The 27,858-nt window shown below is 50.4% G+C and overlaps 1 protein-coding gene across 1 annotated transcript; it reads right to left on the reverse strand.

The window, feature by feature from the left end:
- Window positions 1–1,751: 1,751 nt before the first annotated feature.
- Window positions 1,752–27,841, reverse strand: CTNS (cystinosin, lysosomal cystine transporter). Its single transcript, XM_060259556.1, has 11 exons — window positions 27,729–27,841; window positions 23,837–23,912; window positions 19,359–19,437; window positions 17,775–17,859; window positions 17,579–17,682; window positions 16,892–17,023; window positions 15,405–15,504; window positions 15,192–15,311; window positions 13,870–14,040; window positions 3,239–3,356; window positions 1,752–2,456 (listed from the first exon to the last, which is right to left on the reverse strand). Exons 2-11 carry the CDS (start codon window positions 23,901–23,903, stop codon window positions 2,326–2,328), a joined length of 1,107 nt encoding a protein of 368 aa, XP_060115539.1. The 5' UTR covers window positions 23,904–23,912; window positions 27,729–27,841; the 3' UTR covers window positions 1,752–2,325.
- Between the last annotated feature and the right edge of the window lie 17 nt (window positions 27,842–27,858).

Consider the following 27,858-nt stretch of genomic DNA (forward strand, 5'->3'; position numbering starts at 1 on the left):
TCTGGTAGTTGTGGTTTTCGCTTTTTTCGCTCCTGAGCACGGAATAAAATATAAGTGGCTTAGAAAGAGAAGGAATAACTGGTTTTTATACCCTACTTTTCTCTGCATTAGGAGCCCCGTGGCGCAGTGTTAAAGCTGCAGTACTGCAGTCCTAAGCTCTGCTCACGACCCGAGTTTGATCCCAGGTGGAAACTGGGTTTTCAGGTAGCTGGTTCGAGGTTGACTCAGCCTTCCATCCTTCCGAGGTCGGTAAAATGAGTCCACAGGTTGCTGGAGGGGGGTGGGAAGTGTAGATGACTGGGGAAGGCAATGGCAAACCACCCCGTAAAAAGTCTGCTGTGAAAGCAACGTCACCCCAGAGTCGGAAATGACTGGTGGTTGCACAGGGGACCTTTCCTTTCTTTGCCTTAAGGAGTCTCAGAGTGGCTTACCATTGCCTTCCCTTCCTCTCCCCACAACAGGCACATAAGATAGGTGGGGCTGAGAGTGTTGAGAGAACCGTGACTGGCCCAAGGTCACCCAGCTGGCTTCAGGTGGAAGCGTGAGGAATCAAACCCAGTTCTCCAGATTGAGTCTACTGCTCTTAACCACTACACAGTGCTGGCTCTCTTAAGAGCTGTATCATGAGAACGCTACTTTGAGATCCTTTCAAGAAAGCAAAAACAAATCACTAACCAACTGTCGGGTCTGAGTCCCATTGAAGGCCTTTCTCTAGATTTCTGCTGACTAGAATGGGGAGAGAGTGTCCTCTAGTGTAGCAAAGGAGCATTTGTATGCTTGAATGTTGAAGGGCCAAGTCCATTCTGTCCTTGTATAGCTTTCGCCCTGCGCATTCCCTTCAAGACAGGTGAGACAAGACACAGGGGAGACTTCACTGTTTTTATGGCATGCCTATCTGTCCTTTATGATAAGGTAAGTACACAGCAGACTCCTGCAGATCCTAACCCTCCTGTAACCCCCTTCCTCCCAGCAGAATGTTACCTAAGATAGGTAAAGTTAGTCCCCTGCGCAAACACCAGTCTTTTCTCAGGTGATGTCGCATCACGACGTTTTCATGGCAGACTTTTTACAGGGTGGTTTGCCCTTGCCTTCCCCAGTCATCTACACTTTCCCCCCAGCAAGCTGGGACTCATTTGACCGACCTCAGAAGGATGGAAGGCTGAGTCAACCTGGAGTCAGCTACCTGAACCGCTTCCGCCAGGATCGAACTCTGGTCGTGAGCAGAGCTTGGACTGCAGTACTGCAGCTTACCACTCTGTGCCACAGGCCTCTTACCTAAGATACCCAGCGGGAATACTTGAATAATGGAGTCCGTTAAGTAATTCACGTGGTGTGGTTTGCAGTGACCGATTCTGCCATGTTACCCTTGAAGCCATCCTAAACAGATGCTTTGCGTACCTTAAAGGGACCTGGCCTGAACTCAGTTCCAATGCAAGCCTATTTAATCAAGTGTAAGAACATAAATGTCCCTGCTGCTTTTGGCTACAAAGCCCAGCTCCTCCAGTTCGCAAGCAAGCCCAGTGCCTCCAGGAACACTGAGGACAGCAATCCTTCTGATGTTCCTTCACAGCTCTGGGCCATCCGAACAGGATTTCTTTCTAGCTCCCACGGGTGGGGGAAGGATAGCTCTGTGCAATATTCGGAAGCCGGTTGCCAACAACCGACAACGTATTCGGGGAGCTGGAGTGGCCAATGGTATGTTTTTGCCCCCATTGCATTGAAAGTTGCTTTAGTCCATTGCTCAAAACCAGTTCTGCTACAAAATTTTTAATCGTCATCGACAGCGGAGGTCTGGGTGTTTCACACCCATTGCCGCAGGCAGCTTTAGGACAAAGTTTTTAGAGGACAGAGAGGCTCCAGTGATAATCTAATTCCCTTCCTCCTTCCAAACAGAAGGAATCATCCGTTGCTGATCAGGAATGGGACCTCCTAGCTGTCTCTGTTTCTCCAGGTACGTGGCCCTGATCCTTAGAAGCGTGGCTGTTCGTTCCTCTCGTTCCCAGCCATCTTCTCCGAAGGCAGTTGCTTTGTTAATTGGCCGCAGGTAAAGATCACTATACGGTGTTTTGACATCCAGTCTCCTGTCTTCTTTCCCCTGAGCTGAAGAGGCCCGTTCCTCTGAAGACCCCAAGGAAGGCTGACCTTTCCTGGGTTAAGGTTCACGCAAGACACGAAGGCACAAGGGCAGCAACAAATAGGGCACAGGTGGCTTCTCGCAGTCCAGGTGCAGGAGGTCCAGAGCTGCTGATTCCACAGCATGGATCCCTCCAGGAGGTGCGGTGGGGTGGACTTGGGACAGGCACTGTGTTCCTCAGGGCAGAGCTTTTACTCTATAGACTCATAGCCTGGATGTCTATACAAGCAATAATGCTGGACGATGAAGACAATGTCAAAAACGATGGAGAAAACGCCCAGGCCAAACTTGGTGGGGTCCCCGAAGACCAGCTTCCATTCATCTAAAGGAAGGAAAGCAAGCGTTCTGTAAAGCGACACTGCAGAATTTCAAGCAACTTATTCCAAAAGGATACAGAAAGCTGTTTCACTTGAACAGGGGAAAAAGCTTTAGAAAAGGCCTGTAAATGGTATAGAAGGCAGGTTCTCTCCCCCACACCTCGTCCCTTTCTCATAACTCTGGAACACAGAATGACAATTAGCTGTTGCATTTTAAGGACAGCTGGTGGAGCTTCATGGACCCACAAGCTGTGGTGATGCCTTGACAGCTCTAAGAGAACGGTTGACGCGCAAAAGGTAGGAATGAAGCCTTCCTTGTATGGTGTGAATTCTAACCAATGGTGGTCAGCAGCGCTGGTTAACAAGAAGACATTGGATTTATATTCCGCCCTCCACCCTGAATCTCAGTCTCAAAGTGGCTCACAATCTCCTTTATCTTCCTCCCCCACAACAGCCACCTTGTGAGGTGCGTAAGGCTGAGAGAGTTCTGACAGAAGCTGCCCTTTCAAGGACAACTCCTATGAGAGCTATGGCTGACCCAAGGCCATTCCAACAGGTGCAAGTGGAAGAGTGGGCAAAGTTAAGAGTCTGCACACTTAAGAACTACACCAAACTGGCTCTCAATGTACAAAGGCAGTTGGCACGAACGCATCAGACAACTCTCTCGTGCTTTGCTTGGGAGCTTCTGAGGCCAGCGGACTGGACCCTGCGAGAAACTGGGGTGGTGGCCCAGATAGGGTTCCAGCCAGCACTCGGTGGGCAGATGATTCCCTTCCCTCCTGCTTACCATTGTTGTAGGACTGCAGGAACATCTGGAGCAGGCTAAACACTCCCCCTGTGAAGTCCAGCAGGACGTTGCCGATGCTCCAGCCCTCCGTGCTCTTCCGGTGAAAGTTCATGTAGGCCTAAGGGGAGAGAGCAGTCTGCTGAATGAGCCAGGGGCCGCTTCGGGCTTCGTACGAGAACCTCAGGGATTGGCAGCCAGCCCACCCAAACTGACCAAGCGCACACACTCCCCAGCTGAGCAGCTCTTCCACTGCCAGCCCGTCGGTGACCAAGCACAAGCCTGCAACTTCCCGGAATCAAAACCCACGGAATTCCGAGGAAAGGGGAAGGGAGTCCACATTAGCATTCTGTGGCTCCTGTGAAATGGAGCAACATACTGTGGAAATTGCTTTGAAATGCAAAACAGATTCCTGAGAAGGAAGCGGCTGTAGACCAAACACACACACGCATGCACGGCATAGAGGAAACTGCTGAATCAGGAAGAGGTTATAGCAGGGCTTTTTTGGTAGCAGCAGCTCCTTTGCATATTAGGCCACGCACCCCTGATGGAGCCAATCCTCCAAGAGCTTACAGGGCTCTTCGTACAGGGCCTACTGTAAGCTCTGGGAGGATTGGCAAAGGAACTCCTACAAAAAAAAAAGCCCTGGGTGTGAGTGAAAGAAGCGTGGCTAGAAAATGTTGGCTTAGAACCATGGAGACCTGGGCCCAAAGAAAGGGGGAAGGGGGAAAAAAAACAACTGAGATCTTCTTCGTGGTCTCTGTGCAGTCCCACACATGGGTCTTGCCGCAGGCAACGGATCCATACCTCGGAGCTCCAATAGCTCGTTTATAACGTCTTTTGGCGCGCTTTCCTCCCGCCCTGGGGAGCAGGCAGCGACTGCGCATGCCTGGAGCGGGGGGAGAGCGCCCATTCCACTCAGTTTCTTTCCTACCGCCGCCCGGACAACACCCTCCTCGCTGCGTTCCTCCTTAGCTCGTTCGTACCTCATCCTTCGTCTTCTTTTCGCTACCTAGTATTTTCTCTTTCTCACCGTTTTCATATTCTTTCGTCCTGCAAAAATTTAAAAAAAAAAAAAAACCCGCCTTCTGCGCTATCTTTTCCCTTTTCTCCCTTCCCTCCCCTCCCTTGTCCGGAGCGCATGGAAGGGAAAGTTACCTTCAAAAAGTGCACGCGCTGTGGGACCAAAATCCCTTCGTCAGACGGCCACAGCCACTGCCTGTTTTGTTTGGGTGAAGCTCATCGCGTCGACTCCTGCCCGCACTGTGCGAACTTTGGCAAGCAGGCCCGTAAAAACCGGGCAGCCAGGCTCCGGAGTTTCCTTATTGAATTGTCCCTGAGGGCTATGCCCGCGTCGGACTCGCCGCCTCCCCAACAACAAACGGGAGCTTCGGCCTCTACGGACGTGTCTCTCTCTAAGCAAAAGCACAGGTCCGAGAAAAAATCTTCGAAGCACGCCAATCCTGGCCATAAGGCTTCGAAAAAATCGCGCCATCTCGAATCTTCGGATTCGGCGCCCAAAAAATCTCGCCTTTCCGAATCAGCTGATTCGGCTCCGAGGAAACTCCACCACTCGCACTCGGCACCTAAGAAGCCTCGGGCCCCAGTTTCAACGCCTATGGATCCCTCGGCTTCAACGCAGCCCGCACTTCCGCTTGAACTGTCGACTCCGTCAGACGTCATTACCGACATGCCACAGCTGACTCCTCACTCATCTACAGCAGTAGAGGTTATACCAGTCCACTCTCGTTCACCTTCAGTGCACAGCGTGGTTCCTACCGACTTCATGCAGCCTGACCTGACTACTGACCTGACTACTGCTTCGACTCAGGCCCACTTTAAGCCTCCGCTTCGGATCGGATCCTTCCGGGACATCGGGATTTCTCCCCTGTATAAGGATTCGGCCACTCAGGCGTCAAATGAAGGCTGCCCTCGCTCACCTACTCATCGAGTCCACTCCGGGTCGTCCCCTCTTAGAGGCCGTTCCAGATCGCCACGTCGGCGCCGAGACTCCGACTCTCCGGGGTATTATCAACACTACTATGCCCCTTCAAGGTACGACCGCCATTTCTCTAGGTCTCCTTCTCCTAGACGCCGACCGTACCGCCATCCTTCTCGGTCCCCATCCGTGGAGGGTTCAGGTTATTCAATGTACTCTGCTATTCAGTACGGAGATTCTCCCAGACCCCGTGATCGACTCCGTGATTCCCACCGACGACTTCGGGATTCCCCACGACACTGGGATTCCCCGCGACCCCGCGATCTCGAGCGTTTTCCGGAATCACCTAGACTCCGTGATCGGTACTACCCACGGGCCCGTGATCAAGATTGGACCCGAGAACCTGATCGGACCCGAGAACCTGATTATTCTCGCTATTCCCCCCGACTCCGTGAGCGACTAGGGGAATGTGTACAGCAATCTCGGGACCACTACCAGCTAGAAGGTGCTAGGCCGCGCACTCCGTCAGCTTCTACTTCGATTGCTCCCCCAGTCTCTACCCACACGGACCAACGCGATCAGGTTGTGAAGCCTAAGACCACCCCGTCGGACCCGATTCCGCCTCCACATCCTCCTTCCGGTGAGGACTCCCGCTCCGACGCCGACTCCGTAGCTTCATCTGACTCCGACGACCATCCGGATTCGGTAGTCTCGGATTCGACGCCACAGCCCAGGCTCTCTCCATCTGATGCCTCCAAGGCCTACCTCCATCTCATTACTACTATGGCTGAAGCCTTGAACATTACCCTTCCGTCGGACTCGCCTAAGGTCTCGGACGTTGTGCACGACCTTGTACAAACGGACTTCCCACCTGGTTCATTACTTCCTATGTTGCCGGTGCACCTCGAAGGCCTCCGTGAAACCTGGGAGAAACCTGCTTCAATTCCACCTACCTCTAAGCGCTTGGACTCGCTTTATAGAGTCCATGCTCCCGAAGCTAAATTTCTGGCCTCCCATCCAGCACCCAACTCTATTATTGTGCACTCAGCCACCAAAGCCAAGCCCTCTAGACATCCGACACCTCCAGACCGAGAGGGCAGGAAACTGGACACTCTGGCCAGGAAAATGTTCAACCTTGCGTCAACAAATTCTAAGCTGAACAATTATCTAGCCTACTTTTCGGCTTACATCTTCAACTTGGCCAACCAGTTCACACCTCTTATTCCTTCCCTTCCGGAACCCTCTCAACGGGTGGCCTCTGGACTTGTATCAGAGCTGTCTAGGGTGTCGAAGCAACAAATAAATACCATTCGCCACGCTGTCTCCTGCTCTTCAAGGGTTTTTGCGTCCTCTGTTGCTCTACGCCGTCATGCCTGGCTGAGGTCCACCAACTTACAACCGGATATTAAGCAAAAGATCGAGGACCTCCCCTTTGATGGCCTGGGTCTCTTCCACGCTTCCACCGATGAGGTTCTCGCCTCAGTGGATGACGGGCGCAAACGTGCAAAACGTTTGGGAGTCTCTCAACCGTTCTCCCAACAACCCAATCGTACAAAACCCTGGAGACCATCATTCCAGAGGCGCCAACGGTCACCTAGGCGCAATGACTTCTGGAAAAGGAAGAGTGGACAGCAGAAGCCTCAGTTCCAACAAAGGCCTCGGTCACAGCAGCCCAAAAAGTCCTCCCTCCCTTCTAAGCAGTCTCTTTGACTTTCCTCACACCCTACCAGAGCTCCGCACCCGTCTCTCACCATTCCTTCCCACTTGGAACTCGATAACAACCGACTCCTGGGTGCTGACCATCGTGCGCCTAGGTTACGCAATCGAGTTCATTTCTCCACCTCACCACCACTACTTCATAGCTACTCCCCCGTCTTCTCTCCTACATCAGGAGATCCTGGACTTACTTCACAAGAACGCCATAGAGCCCGTTCCCCCCCTACACCGAGGGACAGGTTTCTATTCAAGATATTTCCTAGTTCCCAAGAGGGATGGAGGCAGGCGTCCCATTCTGGATCTGAGGAAGCTCAACAAACACATCCAATACAGGAAGTTCAGAATGATCTCCCTGCAGTCCATCTTGCCCCTCATCCCCAGGGGGTCCTGGATGGCTTCTCTAGATCTTCAGGACGCTTACTTCCATGTGACCATCCGACCTCAACATCGGAAGTATCTGCGGTTTGCCATGGGCCCGGACCACTACCAATATGTGTCCCTACCATTCGGCCTATCCACGGCGCCTCGTGTCTTTACCAAGTGCATGGCAGTGGTGGCAGCTGCGCTTCGCATCCGGAACATCCCAGTCTTCCCATACATCGACGACTGGCTTCTGGTGGCCCCGACACAACAACAGTTGGAGCACAACCTCAACGCAGCTCTCACTCTCCTGACTTCTCTGGGCCTTCGTGTGAATGCATCAAAATCACACCTCACACCTACCCAAGACCTCAAGTTTATAGGCGCCCTTCTATGCACCTCCATACATCGTGTCTTTCTCCCCGAGGATCGGGCACAGACTATTATCGACCTAGCCGGGTCAGTGCGACAACAACCCTGTCAGTCTGCGTTCACAATCCAGCGCCTGCTGGGCCTTATGGCCGCAACAACATCTGTCCTCCGCTTTGCCAGACTACGGATGCGACAACTACAAATCTGGTTTGTGCGAGCCTACCACCCTCAGACACAGCCACAAAGCGTTTTGCTGACTGTTCCAAGGAGAGCGCTTCTATCCCTCACGTGGTGGACTGTTCCCAACAATCTCCTCGAGGGCAAGCCGTTTTTACCGACTTCACCCACGGCCACAGTCACTACAGATGCCTCCAAGTGGGGTTGGGGAGCCCACCTAGAGGACAAGACTGTCAGAGGACTTTGGACACCCTCCGAGAGAGCCATGCATATAAACTGCTTAGAACTGATTGCGGTACACAGAGCCCTCCAATCCTTTCTCCCTCTGATAGGAGGTCGGCACGTTCAGATCTCCACGGACAATATGGCAACAGTTTATTACATAAACAAGCAAGGGGGCACCAGATCCCTCCGTCTCTGCCGTATAGCCGTGATGCTCTGGGAATGGTGTGTCAAGCACAACATATACATGACTGCCATTCATCTCCCAGGTGTGGAGAATACTCTGGCCGACTCCCTCAGCAGGTTCCGCATAGACGACCACGAATGGTCCATCAATCCGACCTACCTTCGGCGTATCTTCCGTTGCTTCGGAACACCCAAGGTGGACGTCTTTGCATCCAGGGACAATGCCAAATGCCCTCAATTTTACTCCAGGAGGGGCAACGACGCCTTCCTACACAACTGGACGGGTCCCCTTCACTATTTCTTCCCACCAACCCCCCTTCTGACACGGGTGCTGGTCAAAATAGCTCGGGATGGCACAGACTGCATCCTCATTGCGCCATGGTGGCCTCGGCAACCGTGGTTCACGAGGCTTCTTCAACTGTCCCGCCACACTTACCGCCGACTCCCTCCTGTGGGCGACCTTCTCTCTCAGGCCAGCGGCCAGATTCTGCACCACAACCCTCGAGTCCTGGCCCTGGTAGCCTGGAGAATACATCCTCCTATCTCTCCGCAGAGGTAGCCAATATTATCCTCAACGCGAGGAAGCCTTCCACGAGACTTTCCTATCAGCGAAAATGGAAGCGTTTCTGTTCCTTTGTGACATCTAATCATTTGCAGCCGGAAACGGCACCCCTGAACCTGATCCTGGACTATCTGCTTTCTCTACGAAAATCAGGACTTTGTTATTCCTCCTTGAAAGTTCACCTTTCTGCAATTTCTGCTTTCCACAACCCGGTTGATGGCAAAACTGTTTTCTCCCATCCTTTATCTAAGTCCTTTCTTAAGGGCATGTTGCACCTCAACCCACCTGTTAAGCCCTTTGTTCCGACGTGGAGTTTATCGTTAGTCCTCTCCTGCCTGATGAGGGCCCCCTTTGAACCCATGGCCACCATAGACCTCAACCTTCTTTCCTGGAAGACAGCATTACTGGTAGCCCTTACCTCAGGTAAACGGGCAAGTGACTTATGCGCCTTCCGTTACGATCCTCCATACACCATTTTCCACAGGGACAAAGTGGTTCTGCGACCGGACCCTGCGTTCCTGCCTAAAGTTGTCTCCCAGTTCCACTTATCAACTTCAACTTCTCTACCAACGTTTTTCTCCAACCCATCCGACCAGGGACAACGAGCCCTGCATTCCTTGGACGTCAGAAGGGCTTTATCCTTCTACCTTGATCGTACACAACCTTTCCGTAAGGACCCTAACCTATTTGTGGCCTACGGGAACCCACATAAAGGTCTTAAAATTTCTACCCAAAGACTGTCTAAATGGGTAGTCAGTGCCATCAGGTTGTGCTACGAACTGGCTAAACAGCCTCTGCCCGAAGGCCTTAAGGCCCACTCTACTAGAGCGGTCTCGACCTCTTCGGCCTTTCTGCAAGGCGTCTCGCTGGAGGACATTTGTGCGGCTGCATCCTGGTCCTCCCCATCCATGTTCGTCTCTCATTATGCGCTAGACGTTCGTGCGAGACGTGACGCCTCCTTCGGCCAAGCGGTCCTCAGATCCATCTTCCACTGAAGTCAGGGTGAGTGCATCCGCTTCCATCTTTACATTGCATTCCATGTTGTTTAATATGCTGTCATTGCATCTGGTTGCTTTATGTGACTAACCTTCTTCTTTACCAGCACCCTCCTCCAGGTCATCTAGCTGGCTAGTCACCCATGTGTGGGACTGCACAGAGACCACGAAGAAGATAAACAGGTTGCTTACCTGTAACTGATGATCTTCGAGTGGTCATCTGTGCAGTCACACACGCCCACCCAGCCTTCCCCGCTGCTGGCCTCCTGTAATTGTTGCTTAACCTTGGATAGTGTCAGTGCCAACGGCGGCTGGAAGAAACTGAGTGGAATGGGCGCTCTCCCCCCGCTCCAGGCATGCGCAGTCGCTGCCTGCTCCCCAGGGCGGGAGGAAAGCGCGCCAAAAGACGTTATAAACGAGCTATTGGAGCTCCGAGGTATGGATCCGTTGCCTGCGGCAAGACCCATGTGTGTGACTGCACAGATGACCACTCGAAGATCATCAGTTACAGGTAAGCAACCTGTTTATTCTGGGTCACGGAAGCAGTACAATCTACACCTTCAAACCTGCTCAAAGTTCTCCGCAAAAGGGAAACGTTCCGGATACATCATCTACAGACACTTAACTCTCACGGGATTAAATGAAGAAGCAGACTGGACATGCTGTCTTTGAAAAGTTCCCTCACCCATTTTTTGGTCTCTTGCCTTTCCTCTTAAGAAAAATACTATGTAAGTGATGGGTGTGGCTGCATTATCCTTCTCCTCTGTAGCTATGATAATGTTATGCAGGTGCGTGATTGCATCATACTCTAGCAGCTCTTACAGAAAGAAACGCAATAAGTGTTGTGCGCCATTAGTATTCTACTTTTGATGGTGTTACCTCACATCCAGTGATATTAGATACTCTGCACCAGATTGGTTTGCTAGTATCTGTCTGTCTATCTATCTTTACACATGTACATGTGGTTTTAAAATAAGCTAATGTGTATTCTTTATTTTTTCAGAGAACCATAAGGTGAATATTCTGATGTGTGGGGGAAGTCTTCAGGACTATCCAGACATTACTTACTTTGTATAATATTTAGTAACCACACCACACATCATATAAAGGTAACAACAGTTAATAATAATTTTTAAAGTTAAAAAATAAAACCGAAAATAAAATAAAAATTCAATGCCTATAATAATTTTGGTTTCCCCCCTTTTTTCCTTATTTGATAACTCCAGAAGCAACGATTGGCTCGCTATACTTTTATTCTTGGATGTGCGTCTCTGTACGTTTTATATATTGACCACTGAGGAAGGCCCTTAGGGGCCGAATCGCGTATGGTCCTTCTGGTGATTGTCAATCCATCAAATGTCTACGTGTAACTATGTATGGTTTGCATAATTTATGCAGTCTGACACTCAGACAATGCTTTAAAAGACTTGGGCCCAACCCATAACCTGGTCAAGAAGTCTTCTGGAGGACTCACCCTCATTTTCCCTTGCAGGACTGTTAAGGGGATAACGGAAGAGGGGAGACCCTGAACGATGTGCCAGTCTCCTCAGAGGAAAGGCGGCACTCTGGTTTGCTGCTGTCTCAACCAGGGCCTTGTCTGTGGCCCAAAACCCCTGCTGTGTCCTCTGCACACGCTAACCCCCTCTCCCCCCTGAAAAAGAGTTCTGAAGCCTATAAAAGCAGTGTGTGTCTGCACCATGTAGGATATATTTGTATCACATTTGCATTTTTTCACAGCCTTGTGTCACGCGGGCATCCGAGCACTGCCCTTCCTAGTTGCTTCACGTTCTGCCAAGTGTTCACTTAGCATCAGGGACTGCATTAGGCAGTTCACCAGTTTCAAGTGCAACAAGTTTTTTTTTAAAAAATGAAATTCCAGTTCTGTGTTTCATACTACATTCTGCGGCTTTGCATTCCAGCAAAGCTTCAGAAATGCCGTTCCAGAACATTCCTGTGGGGATTGCGCTTCGCTGAATTTCAGGAAGTGGGTTCAGGTCTCTTCATTTCAGGTGGCCCTGCGACTTTTTAAAGGCTGTTTTATTTTACCTGTGGCCTGATGCTCATGGACAACTATGGGAGGTTTTGTTTCAAATGGATCAGTTCGGTTAAATGCTTTGAATTACTGGGAAATCAGAAACATCTAAAATTCTTCTTTCGGGAAAACAGCTGCCAGGCTGGAAGGCAGCTGAGCAGGTTTCCAGAGCCTTGTTGGGCAATTTCAACGTGAGGAGAGAAGCAGCTGTTTTAGATTCTGCATCTCGTCACCAGCTTGCCCCATTTTCAATGTTGCTGATTTTTATGCTGTTCATATGTGATTAAGAGCCCTGTGGCACATAGTGTTAAAGCTGCAGTACTGCAGTCCTAAGCTCTGCTCATGACCTGAGTTTGATCCCCGGTGGAAGCTGGGTTTTCTAGCAGCTGGCTTGAGGTTGACTCAGCCTTCCATCCTTCCGAGGTCGGTCAAATGCGTACCCAGCTTCCTGAGGGGAAAGTGTAGATTACTGAGGAAGGCAATGGCAAACCACCCTGTAAAAAGTCTGCCATGAAAACGTTGTGAAAGCAGCGTCACCCCAGAGTCGGAAACGGCTGGTGCTTGCACAGGGGACCTTTCATTTTTTCCATATGTGATTGGGACGGGGGTGAGGGAGGGAATCATGCTGAAAGATGCACGGATTTTAATGGGGAAAGGTAGCATATGGGAAGAAGAACTGAAGCAATAATAAAGACAGTTTATTTCTCTAAAGGTAGTAGGTTCTAGAGCAGGGATGGCCAAACTGCAGCTCTTTCACACACATTGTGTGGCTCTCGAAGCCCTACCAAACCAGCTTGGAAAAGGAATTTGTCTCTTAAAATAATGTAAAGTTAAAGTTGCTTTCTTTCCATCTCTCCCTCCCCCATCTATTTTCCTTCCTTCCTTCCTTCCTTCCTTCCTTCCTTCCTTCCTTCCTTCCTTCCTTCCTTCATCTGACATTCATGACTTGCAGCTCTCAGACATCTGACATTTATTCTGTGTGGCTCTGACGTCAAGCAAGTTTGGCCAGCCCTGTTCTAGAGCAAATCAAGCCTCCCTATAAGCTAAAACAACTGAACCTGAGCTGATCATACTTTGATCACATTGTGAGGAGACAAGAGTCACTGGACAAGACAATCATGCTAGGAAAAGTGGAAGGCAGCAGGGAAAGAGGAGGCCCCAATGGGAGATGGATGGACTCCATCAAGGAAGCCACAAAGGCCCTCAGTTGGCAAGACCTAAACAAGGCTGTTAACAACAGGACATTCTGGAGGTTGTTAATTCACAGAGTCACCACAAATTGGAAGTGACCTGACAGCATGTAGCACAGAGGAAACGGAAAGAACGCTTGGTGTTTGGGGGGAGGCAACAGTGGGAGGGTTTCTGGTGTCCTGGTCCCACTGATGGTCCTCCTGATGGTACCTGGGTGTTTTGACCACTATGTGACAGAATTTTGGACTGGATGGGCCACTGGCCTGATCCAACATGGCTTCTCTTATGTCTGGAGAAGTGATGCTCTGTATTCTTGATGGGGCAACAGTGCGTGTGGGGGGTGCTTCTAGTGTCCTGGCCCCACTGGTGGACCTTCTGATAACACCTATTGTTTTTTGCCACTGTGTGACAGAGTGCTGGACTGGATGGGCTGCTGGCCTGATGGCTTCTCTTATGTTCTTATGTCTGGGGCAGTGATGCTCTATATTCTTGGTGCTTGGGGGGGCAACAGTGGGAGGGCTTCTAGTGTCCTAGCCCCACTATGGACATCCTGATGGCCTCCTGGTTTTTTGGCTACTGTGTGACCCAGAGTGTTGGACTGGAGGGCCTGATCCAACATGGCTTCTCTTATGTCTGGGGCAGTGATGCTCTATATTCTTGGTGCTTGAGTGGGGGGGGGGGACAAACAGTGGGAGGGTTTCTAGTGTCCTGGCCCCACTGATGGACCTCCTGATGGCGCCTGGGTTTTTTTGGCCACTGTGTGACACAGAGCGTTGGACTGGATGGGCCATTGGCCTGATCCAACATGGCTTCTCTTCTGTTCTTACGTAAGGCTATTTGGAATGAATTCGCTGGCCCTTCTTATTTCCAAAGCCTGCTTACCTGCGGGAAGTACTTGACGAGAGTCACTCCCAACTTGATGTAAGAGAAGTAAAATAAGAACTGAAGCCACGTGATTTCCCGGAGAAAGGCCACAAAGAGGGTGGCGAAGACAAAAATCCAGGCAAAGGCCAGCAGCCCGACGACGACCCAAGAGATTTTCTGGCTCCCTTTCTGGGAAGGCAAAACAACGCAGGAAGGTAGAACACAGCTATTTGGGAACCGTACTGTCACCCACACAGCCTCCCATCATCTTGGGCCTAGTCTGGGAAATACCAAATGCTCCTATCCATAACGGATTCTTCAGCTGGGATGATGCTTGGGGGTGAGGGGCAGGGTTGCTTGTCACCCCCAACCACTAGGCCACATTACCTTCAAGTGACTCCACCTAGCAGCACACCTGAAATTCACCTCTGGTTTCCTTAACCTAAGGATGACTACTCTTTTCTCTAGATCTCAGCCTCGGATTAACTGCTGGCTTTTAGATTCCCAGTGAAGCGTACCCTCCCTTTGGCCCTGTCTGTCCTGGCAGCCTTTGGCGCATCCTGAAACCAGTTTTGCACCCGGCACAGTGTCATCCAATCAGGTCTGCGCATGGCCTCATATTCCATTTTAAGGCTCTAGATCAGGGGTGGCCAACGGTAGCTCTCCAGATGTTTTTTTGCCTACAACTCCCATCAGCCCCAGCCATTGGCCATGCTGGCTGGGGCTGATGGGAGTTGTAGGCAAAAAAACATCTGGAGAGCTACCGTTGGCCACCCCTGCTCTAGATCTCTGTCACACCCCAGAACATTTTTTGAAATCTTGTCATATCTCATGACAATTAAATACACGCGAGTTATGTGGGATGTTCCAACAAGCAATCTGTACTTAGGCAAATCATGAGAAGGAGGGCAGGGAGGGTTTCATCAATGCTTAGTTCATGTGGCCAGTTCGGTGTGGTGGTTAAATGTGCAGACTCTTCTCTGGGAGAACCGGGTTTGATTCCCCACTCCTCCACTTGCACCTGCTGGAATGGCCTTGGGTTAGCCGTAGCTCTCGCAGAGCTGTCCTTGAAAGGGCAGCTTCTGTCAGAGCTCTCTCAGCCCCACCCACCTCACAGGGTGTCTGTTGTAGGGGGCGGGGAAGGTAAAGGAGATTGTGACCGCTCTGAGACTCTTGAGATTCAGAGTATAGGGCGGGATATAAATCCAATATCATCATCATCTTCTACCCAAAGGAACGCCCGCTCCACTGCTACCGTATTCTCCTGCATGCATGAACAAGCTCCCCCCTCCCGAGAGCTGCGGAGCACTACTGTAAATACAGCACTAGAAAATAGTCACCTCGTAAATACAGCACTGGAAAATGATGAAGAGGGTCACGGCTACTGCATGGAGGCTGAAGAACACATCGTTGCTGTCCACGGGGTTCACTCCATTGGGGTACAGCTGCAGGAACTGCTCCTGTGCAGGGAAAAGGAAGGTCAGACAGTGGTCCAGAGCTGCCTGGGAGAGACCGCTCTAAAGCAAGAGGGGACGCCTGCCGGGCCCGCCTACCTTAATGGGGCCGATCCAGAAGAGCCCAACGTTGAAGACGGTGTAGGCGATGAAGCCCGTCAGGTTCAGAGCGATGAAATCGAAACTGAGGCCCACGACGCTGGTCAAAATGCAGGGGAAAGTCAAAATGAAAGGCGCGTCTGGAGAGAAGACCTTCCAACACACCAAGAGGCCAACAGCTAGCTTCAGAAAGGACCCAAAGAAACCGCCGGCGGACAACCTGAAAGCCTCTGCTTTCCGTTAGAGCAAGATGCAATGTTTCCAGACCTCATGGGTGGGGCCGTAAGATTGAAAAGGGTGTCGGTAGTACATCAGGAGTCAGAAGGGGAGACAGAGGAGATTTTGGGTTGGGTCCCACTGCCCACCAGTTAGATGTAGCTCTGCTCACTGTACCTCATTCCCCGTCTGACGAAGTGTGCATGCACACAAAAGCTGACATTCTGAATAGAACTTTGTTGGTCTTAAAGGTGCTACTGGACTCCTACTTTGTTCTGTTGCTTCAGACCAACAGGGCTGCCCACCCGGATCTAGGTCGGGGTGGCCAAAATGTAGCTCGGGAGTCACATGTGGCTCTTTCACACACATTGTGTGACTCTGAAAGCTCCCACTGTCCCATCAGCTGGGTTGGAGAATGCATTTCTCTCTTCAAATCACTTCTCCAAATTAAGCCTGCTGGCAGCTTGGAGAATGCATTTCAAGTTAAAGTTGCTTTCTTTCCGCCTCTCCCTCCCTCCCTCCCCCTGCCTGCCTGTCCTCCTTCCCTCCCTCAAACATCTGATGTTCATGTCTTGCGGCTCTCAAACTTCTGAGGTTTATTCTGTTGGCTCTTACATTAAGCAAGTTTGGCCACCCCTGATCTACGTCCATCCATGTCAGGTTTCTGTCTGAGCGCCCTCTGCTGGCAACTTCTATCAAACCCAAAATTTTTCCTTCAGAAGATCTGCCAAGTTCGCAATTTGATCTCATTCCCTGGAAAGGAAGCCAGCTGACCAAGTTCCTCCTTGGTGCAGCCTCCTGAGCAACCCAAGCCAGTGACTTCACTGGAAGAGACCACTGGAGAGAGCCAGTTTGGTGTCGTGGTTAAGTGTGCGGACTCTTATCTGGGAGAACCGGGTTTGATTCCCCACTCCTCCACTTGCACCTGCTGGAATGGCCTTGGGTTAGCCACAGCTCTCTTATCTGGGAGAACCAGGTTTGATTCCCCACTCCTCCACTTGTATCTGTTGGAATGGCCTTGGGTCAGCCATAGCCCTGGCAGAGGTTGTCCTTGAAAGGGCAGCTGCTGTGAGAACTCTCTCAGCCCCACCCACCCCACAGGGTGTCTGTTGTGGGGGAGGAAGGTAAAGGAGATTTGAGCCACTCTGAGATTCGGAGTGGAGGGCAGGATATAAATCCAATATCTTCTTCCTTTCCCATCACCCCCTTCTGGGGCAGCCTGCCGACCATTCTCTGCCTCTAGTGGCTTCTCCCACGGCCTTCTGGTTTACCTTTTGCGTTTCCAGTTCTCAAACACTTGGGGATAGAAAGAGATTGACCAGGCGAGGAAGTAGATCCACCCGATCACCTGGTCTAAAATCCTCAAAGCGTAGCTGTGGATCACAAGGAACCGGATTCTTGGCCTGTCAAAGGAAAGTTGACAGGTGGGTTCTCCTCTGTGTGGTTGGTAGCACCGTTAGGAGAGTTGATCGGCCAACAGCACGTGACGGCTGCCTGCGCATGACCCCCTTGGGGTGTGGCAGCAAAGAGATCGGTTGCAGATGCACACGAAGGAAATGTGTGGCAGGGAGGGTATTGCCAAGAACGAGGGCTTTGTTTGTAGAAAAAGCCCAGCAGGAACTCATTTGCATATTAGGCCACACCAAGCTAGCTGGAACTGTGTTCCTGTGCATTCCTAGAGTCATAGAATCATAGAGTTGGAAGGGACCTCTAGGGTCAACTAGTCCAACCCCCTGCACAATGCAGGAAACTCACAAACGCCTCCCCCTAAATTCACAGGATCCTCATTGCTGTCAGATGGCCATCTAGCCTCCTGCTCAAAAAAAGCCCTGCCAAGAGCAAAGAGGTTCTGTGGCAGTCAGGGGCCAAGGGCGTTTTAATGTTAAAAAATCCGGGTGCTCTAAAACGGGGTGATGATAAGCATTGTTACCGGAGGCCCCCAAGAGCGCTCAGCGTACCCATTCAAGTTGGATTGGTTGGCGTGAAGATACGCAGTCACCTGCCCGATGCCTTCGGCTCTCACCTGGAACTCCGTTTCCTTTGCACCCGCAGGTAGTACTACCTGCCAGACAAGACACAGACAAGACATCAGCACTGTTGCCAGGCAGGCAGGCGGGCCCAACTCTGAACGTAGACGTTCATTCTCAGACTTACTTGATCAGGCAGTTCAACGATGGTTGTGTTCTTGGACGCATACGTGACATTAAACGTTATCACCAGTGTCTCCTTGGCTGGGGCGCTACAGAAAAGGAAGAGGAATGAGAGCCATGCAATCAGGCACCCGAGCAACTCCCTGACCTATGCGACACCGAGGTAGGGTTGCCAGGTCTGGGATGGAAAATACCTGGAGACTTTGGGGGTGGATCCAGGAGGAGGGGGGGGAACCTCAGCATGGTCCAATGCCATAGAGCAGGGGTGGCCGAACTGTGGCTCGGGAGCTACCTGTGGCTCTTTCACACACATTGTGCAGCTCTTGAAGCCCCCACTGCCCTGTTAGCCAGCTTGGAGAAGGCATTTCTCTCTTTAAATCGCTTCTCCAAGCCGAGCCAGCTAGTGCCTTGGAGAATGCGTTTCAAGTTAAAGTTGCTTTCTTTCCACCTCTCCCTCTCTCAATTTTCCTTCTTTTCTTCCTTGCGGTGCTCAAACATCTGATGTTTGTGTCTTGCGGCTCTCAAACATCTGTCATTTATTCTATGTGGCTCTTATGTTAAGCAAGTTTGGCTTAGAAAATTGCCCTAGCGTCCACCCTTCGAAGCAGCCACTTTCTCCAGGAGATAAACAATATAAGGCAACCACCGGAAGCAAAGAAACTTTCACACAAAGCGTATAGATATGCGTATTTAGTGAGATTAAACAAAAACAGAACTAAGGAACAGTGAATATTCTTGACATTTTCCCCACAAAGTCTCTCAAGGGTCACAAAGAATGAAAGCCTCTTCAAACAGGACTTAGTGAAGACATGGGTGAAGTCTTTAATTTCTTAGTGCTCCACTCGCAATGGTGTGGAGAGAACAAGGAACCTCTTTTAAAAGGACTCCTCACGGTTTCAATAGTTAGTTCTTCCTCAGCCTCTTTCTCCCGACGTTACACGGAGCCACAGCTCTACTCTTTACAACAGCAGCAGCAAATTAGAGCATGTGTGGATCCATGCTGTAAAGAGTAGAGCTGTGGCTCCGTGTAATGTCGGGAGAAAGAGGCTGAGGAAGAACTATTGAAACCACGAGGAGTCCTTTTAAAAGCGGTTCCTTATTATCTCCACACCATCACGAGTGGAACACTAAGAAATGAAAGACTTCACCCATGTATTCACTAAGTCCTGTTTGAAGAGGCTTTCATTCTTTGTGACCATTCAGAAACTTTGAGGGGAAAATTTCAAGAATATTCAGTGTTCCTTAGTTCTGTTTTTGTTTAATCTCACTAAATACGCATATTTACACGCTTTGCGTGAAAGTTTCATTGCTTCCGGTGGTTATCTTATATTGTTTATCTTCACACGGGTTCCAGTTGTATTTACTATTACTTTCTCCAGGAGAGCTGATCTCTGCCAGCTGGAGATCAGCTGCAAAAGTGGGAGATCTCCAGGCCTCACCTGGAGGCCTCACAGCGGTATCGGGACCACGGAGGGAGAAAAAGCAGGGTATAAAAACCTTCTCTTCTTTCCAGCTCCCTGGCTTTGCTCCCCTTCTACCTCTCCTGCACTCCCTTTTACAGAAAGGAATCATACACGTATAAACTCACCTCAAAATGGTGGTGATGGCCGTCACGCTGCCATTTGCTAAAGAAACTTCTTCCGGGACAGAAAGAGTGAGGTCTCCGTCTAGGAAACAGGAAGGCCAAATTCTGTTTTGAGGCGGGGGCAGGAGAACTGACCTGTCAATCACATCCTATGAGCAGATGACCCATTTGTCTCCCCACCCTGGATTTAGCATGGGGCCTCCCCCCCCACCCCGGCTGATCACTTGGATCTGAAGCTGACCTTTGACGTGGTCTAGCTCAAATGTAGAGGGAACAGATATTTGGTGATTGTGGGGGGGACACCTGAAGACTCTGATTGGTCACAAGCAGGGCTTTGTTTGTAGCACGAACGCCTTTGCATATTAGGCCCCACCCACCTGATGTAGCCAATCCTCCTGGAGCTTTCAGTAGGCCCTGTAAGCTCTTGGGAGGATTGGCTACATCAGGGGTGTGTGGCCTAATATGCAAAGGAGTTCCCGCTACAAAGCAAGCCCTGGTCTCAAGGCATTGGGCTCCCTGTATAGGGGACAAGGCTTGGGAAGCCCTGATTCAAGGTGGGTTTGATGACCGGCAAAGACTCTGAGGTTGTACTTTTTTCAAAGGCAGCTCCTTTGCACACAGAGGAGTTTGTGGCCGGAGAATGAGTCAGTGAACAGGGCTGGCGGCACGATCAGCCTGCACGCTGGACCACAATGCTTTCTTCAATGCTCCGAGAAGATTACAGACAGGAACAGGCTCCTACGGTTTCCCTGTTGCTGCTGCATCCACCAGTACAGTTCTTCAACATGAGAACAGCCCTGCTGGATCAGAGCAGTGGTCCATCTAGTCCAGCATCTTGGCTCAAACAGCGGTCAGCTAGTCCCTCTCCTTGAGGATGCCTCCTGGCTCTGGGATTCAGACAGGCCTCTAAATGTGGAGGTTCCCCTCAGTCACCGTGGCTAGGAGCCATCAATAGACTGTTACCCTCCATGAAGCCATCTAATCCCCTTTTAAAGCTGTTTAGTCCTGGGGCCACCACTACATCCTCTGGCAGCAAATCCCACATTCTGTGTAAAGAAGTATTCCCTATGAAGAAAGGTTGAAACGCTTGGGGTTCTTAAGCTTGGAGAAACGTCGACTGCGGGGTGACATGATAGAGGTTTACAAGATTATGCATGGGATGGAGAAGGTAGAGAAAGAAGTCCTTTTCTCCCAATACGAGAACTCGTGGGCATTCAATGAAATTGCTGAGCAGTCGGGTTAGAACGGATAAAAGGAAGTCCTCCTTCACCCAAAGGGTGATTAACATGTGGAATTCACTGCCACAGGAGGTGGTGGCGGCTACAAGCATAGCCAGCTTCAAGAGGGGATTGGATAAAAATATGGAGCAGGGGTCCATCAGTCGCTATTAGCCACAGTATATTGTTGGAACTGTCTGGGGCAGTGATGCTCTGTATTCTTGGTGCTTGTGGGGGGGGGCAAAGTGGAAAGGCTTCTAGCCCCACTTGTGAACCTCCTGATAGCACTTGGGGGTTTTCTTGGCCACTGTGTGACACAGAGTGTTGGACGGGATGGGCCACTGGCCTGATCCAACACGGCTTCTCTTATGTTCTTATGGACCTCCTGATGGCCCCTGGGTTTTTTGGCCACTGTGTGACACAGCGTGTTGGAATGGATGGGCCACTGGCCTGATCCAACATGGCTTCTCTTATGTTCTTATGGAACTCCTGATGGCACCTGTGTTTTTTGGCCACTGTGTAACACAGAGTGTTGGACTGGATGGGCCACTGGCCTGATCCAATATGGCTTCTCTTATGTTCTTATGGACCTCCTGATGGCCCCTGGGTTTTTTGGCCACTGTGTGACACAGCGTGTTGGACTGGATGGGCCACTGGCCTGATCCAACATGGCTTCTCTTATGTTCTTATTTCCTTTTGTCTGTCCTGAACCCATTACCCATCAGCTTCAGTGGATGCCCCCGAGTTCTAGAATTTTCGGAGAAGGAAAAAGTCACCTCTCCCCACCCCTGCTAGAATTCTACCCCTGGTGGAGAGTCAGCATAGTGTCAAGACTGGCAAGCTAGAGTGGTGGAGGTGGAACCTCTATCATGCCCCCCCCCTTAATTCACTGAGAAGTCCCAGACTCTTCATCCTTTCCTCATAGGGAAGGTGCTCTAACCCTCTTATCATCTTGGTTGCCCTCATGGTAGAGTCCCCCTTAGTTTCCCTGCCATTTGGCCGTAGCCACTTCCTGTGCCACTGTGGCTTTTTAAATTGGTGAATCTGATTGAATATCATCATGTTATTAAAATTCATGTATCAGATTCTCTGAATTCCTGGAAGTCTCCAGCCGCTAGCTGTACAGGGCAAAACCTCCCTTGGTCAGACTTTTGCCTCTTGAAAGCCTATACCCCAAAAACCTTGTTGGTCTTTACAGCACTACAGGACTCAAATCCAGCTGTCTACTGCAGACCAATCTGGTTACCCTCAAACAATCACTGCAGAGATGTACTTTCCCCCCTTTTATCTTCACAATGGAAAAGGCTAGAGATTTACTCTTAAAAAAAAGAAGTAAAACCTGGGAATTCAGAGACCCCCTTACACAGTTCCCTATAGTCTATAATTGTATAACAATATTCAGTTACCACTCCAAAAACAAAAGAACGCCCAGTGGCAGGAGGAGATGGGCACTGCAGGGCAGGAAAAAGATGGCTGCCAATGTGGGTGGGACTGGGAAACCAAACTTTCTTACCCATGAAGCCACAATGTGCAGCTTTGCTGCAATACTTCCTAGAACTTAATGGAAAAGTGGGTTTGGGAAAGCTCAGGGAAAAGTCAAGAGAAACCCTGCTTCCCAGAAGCCGTGGAGAAGCAGGAAAAAACCACTGCTGAACCCAGGGAAATAACTTGTGTGGAAACGGCCTCAGTTAAAGTCCTTGCCATGCTCCCAGGAAAGCAAGGTTTGCCACTATGGGGTGTGTGCGTGTGTGTGTGGCTTAGTTCCCACAGGTGGAGAGCAGGGTTCCCACTAAGCTGAGATAGCGTGAGCTAACTCACAGATTTTTAGCCTCCAGCTCACACATTTTTGCTTTAGCTCAGGAAGGATGACCCCAGAGCACGCTAGTTTATGCAGCAGCTCACAACTTTAAGGCCAGGAGCTCACAAAGTAGAATTTTGGCTCACAAGACTCTGCAGCTTAGAGGGAATATTGGTGGAGAGCAGGGGTGGAATTCTAGCAGGAGCTCCTTTGCATGTTAGGCCACACCCACCCTGATGTAGCTAATCCTCCAAGAGCTTACAAAAAAGAGCCTTGTAAGCTCTTGGAGGATTGGCTACATCAGGGGCGTGTGGCCTAATATGCAAAGGAGCTCCTGCTAGAATTCCATCCCCGGTGGAGAGTCAGCATAGTGTCAGGACTGGCAAGCTAGAGTGGTGGGGGTGGAAGGCTCTGTCAAGTCAGTGCTGACATGGAGACCTGTAGGGTTTTCAAGGCAAGAGACATTCAGAGGTGGTTTGCCATTGCCTGCCTCCACATCACAACCTTGGTATTCCATGGAGGTCTCCCATCCAAGTATTTGCTAGGATCGGCCCTGCTGGTTTCCAAGATCTGACAAGATCGGGCTACCTTGGGCTATCCGGGTCAGGGCCAAGCTAGAGTACCAGATTCATATCCGTGCTCTGTCACGTTGCTCACTGGGCCGGCTTAGGTTAGCTGCCCTCCCCTTCCCTCAGTCTGTTCTACCTGGCACGGCTGCTACAAGGATAAAACGGAAGTTAGGAAAACCACATCCCCGTCACAAGCTCCCTGAAGGAGGAGCTGGAGAAAAAAATGCAAGAAATGAATCTGCCCTTGGCTGAGGCACGTGAGTTCTGCCGAACCAGTCTTAACATGCCTGCTTCTTTAAGGAAATAATAACAATTAAGCTCTGTCTCCCCATGAAAAACAGCTGGCAGGCGTTAAAAACTCTAGAACAGTGTGAACAAAAACAAGTTAAAGCAACAGCCATCGCACCAAAGCTAGTTTAAAAAAAAATGCAATAAAGGGATTGAAAACAAACTTCGGAAGCTCTTAAAATCCTAGGATCACCCCTATAAAACTGAGGCTAAAAGCAAGGGAAACTGAGGACACTGTGTGATTCCAGAAAGAAGCTTTCTTTTTTGGGCAAGCATTTGCTTTAGCTAACAATCCGGCCAGTTAAGCATCACAAAGATGATTCTGAAATGAAAATATGGGTAAAAAAAAATATAAATCTTGGACTCTCTTTCCTGTCCCCTCCCATTACTTTAGTTTGCAATGCATTTTAAGAGCTTGCAGGGGGGGAAACGTTCCTTTTAAAACAGCCGGCACCCTCACGAGGCATTTCATACAGCTACAGGAAACGAATGAAAGAAAAACAGAGACGAGCGTGAAGGTCTTGTGATCTCTCCCACACAACGCTAAATTGCCGACAGTAGAGATTTTGAATGGAAAGTTTCTGTGTCTTAGAAAGCCAAAGCACTTACCACATCCTCCCAGTGACAGGAGTAACAGACCCCACAGGGAAGAAAAGAGACTGGATCCATGCACCATAACGGCTAGCTGCAAAGCAGATCGTGAAAAAGGGGAAGTCTGTCAGCCCAAAGGTGAACTCCAACGTCAAACAGTTTTTCAAAACCACGCACATTTGAAACACTCAACAGGTGCCAAGGAGGACACTACAGCTTTTATTCTCAAGGCAATAACAACCACCACCACCTTTATTGGCGTAACAGCAGAGACGTGCACAATCAGCAAGGGCATAAACATAGATCACCCCAACATTTGAAACGTTCCTCTCTTCTTAGAAGCACAGAACAGATCTTTAGCCACAGTCTCAATAATCTCAGAGTTATGAGTGGACCATCGGAAGAGAATCTTACCAACCTCAGATGGTCCCTCATGTTTGGAAGAAGAGGATCTAAGTAAAGGGCACGAATCTCACAGTAAAATGTACAATGCAGGAGAACACTGTCAGCACTTTCTATATCCCGTGACCCACAAGCGCAAAACCTCGTTGGAATATGGAATTTTCTTAAACTTCCCATACAGCACAGCGGTTAGTCCATTAAAACGGATGAACACTAAAGCTCTAGGAAGGTTAGGGGAAGTTCTCAAGGCAATACAATAGCAACTCTGCCTCAAAGTTAACAAAAAATTAAGTCAATGCTCTTGAGACATAATGCTCACATTATTCTAGTTTCACAGGGTATTCTAGCTTGCACATGTGTACAGCGCCAGGGCCTGCACACTGATTTAAACCCACACACACCTATGGCCATGGGATTAAAAAAAAATGGAAAGGTAACAGTATGCCTAGAAGGCTTCGCAAGATCAGGCGGTTATCATGATTTTGCTCTTACTTGTGCTTAGCGCGCACACACGCGCGCGCAAGCTGCTCTGTGAAACTAAGCACAGAGTTTCCCTATGAAGAAAGGTTGAAACGCTTGGGACTCTTTAGCTTGGAGAAACGTCAACTGAGGGGTGACATGATAGAAGTTTACAAGATAATGCATGGGATGGAGAAAGTAGAGAAAGAAGCACTTTTCTCCCTTTCTCACAATACAAGAACTTGTGGGCATTCGATGAAATTGCTGAGCAGACAGGTTAAAACGGATAAAAGGAAGCACTTCTTCACCCAAAGGGTGATTAACATGTGGAATTCACTGCCACAGGAGGTGGTGGCGGCCACAAGCATAGCCACCTTCAAGAGGGGTTGAGATAAAAATATGGAGCAGAGGTCCATCAGTGGCTATTAGCCACAGTGTGTGTGTATGTATAAAATTTTTTGCCACTGTGTGACAGTGTTGGACTGGATGGGCCATTGGCCTGATCCAACATGGCTTCTCTTATGTTCTTAAGCACAGATCAGCCCAGAGAGGATGCCAATTGACAGCGAAGCTACTCTAACACTTCTTGATTTAGCATGTCATAGAGTAGGCTGGAGTTATGTTGCTGGAGAAGACTCTTGAGAGTCCCTTGGACTGCAAGAAGATCCAATCAGTCAGTCCTAAGGGAAATCAACCCAGACTGTTCCCTGGAAGGTCAGAAGCTGAAGCTCAAATACTTTGGCTACCAAATGAGTAGGGAGCACTCCCTGGAGAAGCCCCTGATGCTGGAAAAGACAGAAGGCAAAAGAAGAAGGGGACGGCAGAAGATGAGATGGCTGGACAGCGTTACTGATAACTAACATGAATTTGAGCAGACTTCAGAGGATGGTGGAGGACAGGAGAGCTAGGTGTGACTAGGTCCACGGGGTCGCAAAGAGTCAGACTCAACTGGGCGACTGAACAACAAGAGCAGGCTTGGGGCCCTCTGCCTGGAAAGGAAACAGGGAAGCCGGTAATCACTGTTGGAAAGAAAAATGTCCAGGTCCTTTCAGGGCAGCTTCAGGCGCCGCAATGGGCAGGTGAAGCTTTTTATGGCATGGAAGTAAACTTCACCTGGTGAATCACATCCCAGGTAACCTCTATTAAGAACAACGTTTTCATTGCACAGCTGCCAGGTTCACCCCACCAGCCACAGACAGGGATTGGGGGGGGGGGAAGTGTTGCCAGGTCGTAAAACACCTGGAGATTTGGGGATGGAGCATGTGGAGGACAGGGAACTCCGTGGGGTACAATGTCCTCGAGTCAATGTTCCCTCTAAGCTGCAGAGTCTTGTGAGCAAACATTCTACTTTGTGAGCAACTGGCATTAAAGTTGTGAGTTCCTGCATCAATGAGTGTGCTCTGTGGTCCTCCTTCCTGAGTGAATACAAAAATGTGTGAGCTGGAGGCTAAAAACCCGTGAGTCAGCTCACGCCCACTCAGCTTAGAGGGAACACTGCCTGGAGCCCACCCTCCAAAGCAGGGGTGGGGAACCTCTGTCCCGAGGGCCGTATGCGGCCTTCGAGCTCACTTGGTGTGGCCCACGGGGATTGCTCGGCCGAACCGAGCCGTGTGGCAGCCTCTCTGGGGCCTGGCTGGCTAGAATGGATTGCGGGGCCCAGCCGCGCTGTGCAGCAGCCTCCCCAGGGCCAGGCAGGGATCACAGAGCCCAGATGTACTGCGGGACAGCCTCCCTGGGGCCTGGCCAGCTGGCCAGAATTACTGCAGGGCCTGGAAAAGTTACTGTCACAGTTCAGTTTCCACTTGATTATCCCAGATGGTGTGGCCTAATATGCTAGTGAGTGTGTGACCTAATATTAGGGGATGGGGTCTAATATGCTGAGTTCCTGCTGGGCTTTTTCTACAAAAAAACCCTGGACCTATGCATTTGCCTAGGGCGGCGAGCCGTGTGTGTGCGCGCGAGATTAGGCTCTCCCCACATGATTTCAAATAGAAAAACAATTATTTGCATTAATTTTGCTGGCCTGAATCGTTCTCCCTCGACGGAGCACTGTTTTTTAAGTTGGTATTTTTTTATCGCCCGGAAATGATGTTATAAATATCCATATGGCCCTAGGCAGAAAAAAGGTTCCCCACCCCTGCTCCAAAGCATCAGTGTTGTCCAGGAAAACTGAACTCTGTTCTGTGGAGATGAGCTGTAATTCCAGGGGATCCCCAGGTCCCACCTGGAGGCTGGCATCCCTGGTTGAGGCACAGGAGAAGCGCCCCCTGCTTTGAGGTTGCCAGCAGGAGTGGCCAGGAAAGCCTCTCCTCTCTGCATCGCCACTACCAGAGCCAGGGCACAGCAGGTTCTTGGAGGGGAAGGGATTCTAAGCAGGATCCCATAGCCCGGGTCCAGGGCATGGGATGCTATTGGGGGCACCAAGGCACCGGAGTGGCAGGAACGTCTGACCAAGGGTTCCCCTCCCCGTGGCGTAGAGTGTTAAAGCTGCAGTACTGCAGTCCTAAACTCTACTCAAGACCTGAGTTCTATCCCCGGTGGAAGCTGGGCTTTCAGGTAGCCGGCTCGAGGTTGCCTCAGCCTTCCATCCTTCCGAGGTCGGTCAAATGAGTCCCCACCTTGCTGTGGGGAAAGTGTAAAAGACTGGGGAAGGCAATGGCAAACCACCCCGTAAAAAGTCTGCCGTGAAAAAGTTGTGAAAGTAACGTCACCCCAGAGTCGGAAACGACTGGTGCTTGCACAGGGGACCTTTCCTTTCCTTCCCCCGGGAGAACCAAGTTCAAGCCCACCCGGGACCGACCTGCTTCACAGGGCTGTCCTTGCAGAGGAGGAAAAGCAAAGCCCCCGCCCCGAGCTCCTTGGAGAAAGAAGAATTCGAATTAGAAAGAGCCACCAATAGAGAGGAAAGCACAAACATCGAACACCGATCGAAGGCAAAACGTCGCTTTTTAGAACTACGCATCCCACCGCGCAACGCGGCACCGCCGCGTTCGAAACGTGCGCTAGAGCGCCGCAGTGCACACTGGGAATTGGAGTCCGCCGAACATACCGTTCTCAAGTCGAGGTTCGACCGAGAGGTCGAGACTGGGAGGTCCACCGGGAGCGTCTCGCTTTCTGCCCGTCCCGAAGTCTCTTCCCGCCCGACGGGGCCTGCGCGCCGTCACCCTGGAGACCGCCCT

This window comes from Heteronotia binoei, chromosome 18, assembly GCF_032191835.1.
Source record: "Heteronotia binoei isolate CCM8104 ecotype False Entrance Well chromosome 18, APGP_CSIRO_Hbin_v1, whole genome shotgun sequence".
Taxonomy (NCBI): Eukaryota; Metazoa; Chordata; class Lepidosauria; order Squamata; family Gekkonidae; genus Heteronotia; species Heteronotia binoei.